At 46.2% G+C, this 4,403-nt stretch overlaps 1 protein-coding gene across 1 annotated transcript in view; it reads right to left on the reverse strand.

Moving 5' to 3' along the window:
- LOC119587344 (protein transport protein Sec24A-like) overlaps positions 1-4,403 on the reverse strand; it is a gene marked incomplete at its 5' end in the record, with an annotated part of 16,730 nt that overhangs the window by 10,222 nt on the left and 2,105 nt on the right. The window contains 5 exon segments of the mRNA XM_037936091.1: positions 365-526; positions 705-857; positions 1,339-2,942; positions 3,091-3,198; positions 3,808-4,271. Coding sequence (XP_037792019.1) covers positions 365-526; positions 705-857; positions 1,339-2,942; positions 3,091-3,198; positions 3,808-4,271 — 2,491 coding nt within the window.

Below are 4,403 nucleotides of genomic sequence, written 5' to 3' on the forward strand. Positions count from 1 at the left end.
TTTTCATCATAACTGTTCATAGCTGCAATGGGTGCTTCTACTTAGTCCAGCAACAAACAGGTTGAAATCCCTTTATGTGAAATATTCAAAGTTGATTCTGACAGGCTGTTCCTCCTCTATGATTGCCACCAGGGCCAAAAAAGCAAACAACTGTTAACCATATACAATTTAGAGCAGGCTCAAATGAACACAACAAGATGGAACACCATTCCATTATGAGTGATGGTTTAGTCAAGATATCAACCATGATGAGTGGATTAAAAGACTTACCATCATCAAGACAAAACAAGACAACATCCTAAAACCATCAATAATGTACGAATACAAGCTCCTCAAATCTCAAAGTACAGATAGGTTTTCCTACCTTAAGATAACCAGTGTCAACGGCTTGACGAGACACGTCCAACACCCAGAGGTAAGTGGCTGGCTGTGGTGGCCGCAGCATGTATTCCTGTGGGGCAATGAACTCTATCGTGGCCTCCTTCACCTCTGGCCGTCTTGATGGGTCTCCATACGTCCTGCTGACCTGGTTTTGTGGTGGAACAGGTAGAATTATATACTGCCCATACACCAATCTTTCTATATTTTCCTTATAATATATTTACAGTAATCTCTTCCATACCTGCTAACAATCAATAATAAATAACAAGTTCCATTTTAATTTATATTATCTTTTATTACATTTAAAATCCAAGTCTCCTTACTGGGTCATACTGAAATTCCTCTGGTAGGTCATTAACCCTAAAACAAAGGTTGCACTCCCATCTTCGCTCCCCTTTGAATACAACAAAGGGATTAATGTATGTGCGACATGATCGGCAGCGCACTATCGTGTTACAGCTTACAACAGGCAGATGCTGGAAAAGAAGTTTAGGTACTGATTAATGCATAATAGACAAAACATTTCTCTCCTTTTGAATCTATCTTTTCAACTTTCTATATCTTTTCTTTTTGTTTTTTCTCTCTCACTCTCTCTTAAAAATATTCTGAACAAATGAGAGCATATATGGAACATCTAGGATAATAGTTATGTCCCTAATAACAGAGCAAAGCATTAACAATTACAAACACTTATCAAAAATAATCACTCGTTCACCATGAAACCTTTTTATCAATGCATGCTTATCATTGCTGATGTTGTTATTAAAAAAATAAAGACTATCTGTCAAATTAACATTGCTCTTACATATTGCCTTATCTGAACTCATGAATCATCTTGCAAAGTATGAAATTTTCACAAAACATCTAAGATTGTTATTGCCAATACAATAATGAACATACGCTACAAATTAGAGGGTGATGTGACTGTTTATGACATGAATCCTCCACACTTCTTACCTCTAAGTCCTTGAACGGATGAATGAGTATCCCAAAGGGTAGCCGGGACTTCTGCAGCACTGACTTTGTCTCTGGAACTTTTGTTAGTGTACACCGGAAGATGTCTGGTGAACAATTAGGCAAATACTCTTGAACCAACACTGGCTTTGGAGGCACCACACCCTCAGGGGGTAGGATCTGCCGCTCCTGTAGAAGGTTGATCTGCTGTGTCCCCCAACCTTTATTCCAGCCTTCACGTGTCACCGACAGACCACCCAGATGCTGTGATAGCTGGTTCACACCCGGTGGTGCTCCTGGCCTGGGGGGAGGGGGATATTTCTGTGCTGGTTGTGGCTGATTAGGATACCAGGGCATGGTCCCTTGCATAGCATTGTGTTGGGATTGGTTTGGCATTCTGGGAGGTTGTTGATAGCCCACTGGTGGAGCACCCATTGAAGTGGGTGGAGGACCCATTGATGGAGGTGCACCCATAGATACAGGTGGAGGGCCCATAGATGAGGGTACACCCATAGATGTAGGTGGAGGGCCCATTGATAGAGGTGCACCCATAGACGTAGGTGTAGGACCCATTGAAGGTGGCATACCCATTGATGTTGGCGGTGCACCCATTGATGTTGGTGGTGCTCCCACTGATGTTGGTGGTGCTCCCATTGACGCTGGTGGTGCACCCATTGACGTTGGTGGTGCACCCATTGACGTTGGTGGTGCACCCATTGACGTTGGTGGTGCACCCATTGACGTTGGTGCACCCATTGACGTTGGTGGTGCACCCATTGACATGGGTGGAGGACCACCTGCTTTAGGACCACCCATTCCAGATGGTGGAGGACCCACACCCATTGACATTGGTGGGCGTTGGCTCACTGATGTTGGAAATGAACTCATGCTCAATGATGTTGGTGGTTGCCCCATGGAAGTAGGTACAGAACCCATAGGCAGTTGTGGTCCCCTTGGCATCATAGTAGGGCCTGTTGGTCGAGAGGGTTGGGCTAAAGACCCTGCAGGGGGATACACTTTATTATGTTGTGGCACAAACTGTCCTGGGATACTGGGCTGTCCACTACCAAACATGGGACTTCTAACTGGAGGACCATTAAACTGAGGAGCACTAGTGGGGACACTGGAAACTGAAGGAGCTGTAGTTGATGGTGGGCCATTGGAAGGAGGAACACTCTGACCACCAATCACTGGGGGCCTGACAAGAGATGGCGCACTAGTTTCTGGTTTCAGAGAGGGGTTGCTGTTGACCTGTGATGATACTGCACTGGAGGTGGGAGGAAAAGTTTTTGGCAACTCTGACCCATGCACATCAGTCTGCGGTCCATTCATCACTTGAGCACCACTTGGAAGCTGAGGCTTCACAGTTCTGTCCAAGGACACACTGTTAACATAGGAACCACTGGCAGCTTGTTCACTAGATGCAGGTTGGGAGGAGGGAGGCACATTGGCAGGGGCACTACTAGTAGGGGCAGCTGTACCCCCACTTCCTGGGATGCTGGGAGAGGGCATCCTAGGAGTGCTCTTCCCTGAGCTGCCCGCAGACTTTGGGTTTAGCAAGCCCATGCTAGATGCTTCACTCAGATTCGTCATGGATCCACTGGGTGCTGTAAGAAACAATTCAAATTACAAAAGTATTTTCTACTAGTCTCTAATCTATACCCTGACTTCCTACAACATAATGAGGTAACCCTCACAACTATGGCATATCTGCAGGAGCAGGGAAGCACACATAAGCTGAGACAAGCCACTTACTGTGGCCCGAGTCAGGCGTGGCCTGCATCTCCATGCGATCAAGCTGAGGAGTAGGGATGGGGGAAGGCTGGCGAGAGGACCGGTTAGATGATCGGTTAGAGAGTGGCTCTGTGGACATCCAAACATATGCCCAACTAGGTTAGTACACTACTAGGATGACAACATGCAAATACCACATCCAAAAGTACTCTTCACATGTACAACTTACAGAAGACAAGAGTACTTCTACAAGTGATAGACCACAGATGAAGCTCAGTTCAAGAAATGAAAGCTAAGAGCCCAGGGGCTTCTACACTACCAACATAAGTTTTGCTAGGAACTCTTCTTTTTGCATGCAAACTTAAAATAATTCTATTAAGGATTCATTTCCACAGTATCAACATAATTAGCTTTGCTTATTACCTTTTAGTTACTTTTGTAACAAGTAGCCTCTACAGAAAGAAAACTTTGCTATCTCACATTCCACATCCATGCATAACAAAGCAAAGAGGGAAAAGAAATGGGAATATCTATGTACACCCTACACTTTCAGGTAAACTTACACTTAATCTTATCAAGGGGAGAGGGGCCTTGGTCTTAAACTTCACTAATATCCATAGATAATCTGTGTTTGTCTTAAACAGTGCCTAAGCATCCACACGTATCTACAAAGCATGAGATGCACACTAACTACAGGAGCCAGAAAAGTTAGAATAACTTGCTTGCTTGTTTTCTTACCTGGGAGATTGGTGGGCGGCAAAGGCCTTTGGTGTCCATTCAACAAAGGACTGGGGGGTCCAGAGGCCACCAGGTTGGGCCCCGTGGGTAGCTTGGCAGCTGGGCCAGAGGGAGGCACATTGGGTATAGGGGGTTGACCCATGGGTCTCTGTGGGGGTCCTAGTGGCGGCTGGGTAGGGGGACCCAGGGGCGGCCGGGTGGGAGGTCCCGCTGGAGGTCCCATAGGGGGTCCTGGAGGAGGAGGTCCCATCTGGCCATTGACAAGTGGTGCCCTTGTAGGTGGGGCTGAGGGTGGGCCATTCATGAGGGGCCCATTGAGTCTTGGGAGGCCTACTGGGGGTGCCATGCCTGGCCCGGGAGGCTTCATGCCCATGGGAGGCCCTGCGGGAGGGGTGGCGGGGAACCGGTGGGGCTGTGGCTGCCTCGGTCCCCCACCATTTATCACTGGCGGTGGCTGTTGCATCCTAGAATAATATGAAAATACAAAGTGATATTCTTAAATACTTATTCAGGACTTCACTACACACAATATATTCTATAAAAAATTGGTTTTATTTAAGGATTCTTGGACTAATTCTTTTTAGAACTTTAAAAAG

The sequence above is a fragment of the Penaeus monodon genome, chromosome 22, assembly GCF_015228065.2.
Source record: "Penaeus monodon isolate SGIC_2016 chromosome 22, NSTDA_Pmon_1, whole genome shotgun sequence".
Classification (NCBI taxonomy): domain Eukaryota; kingdom Metazoa; phylum Arthropoda; class Malacostraca; order Decapoda; family Penaeidae; genus Penaeus; species Penaeus monodon.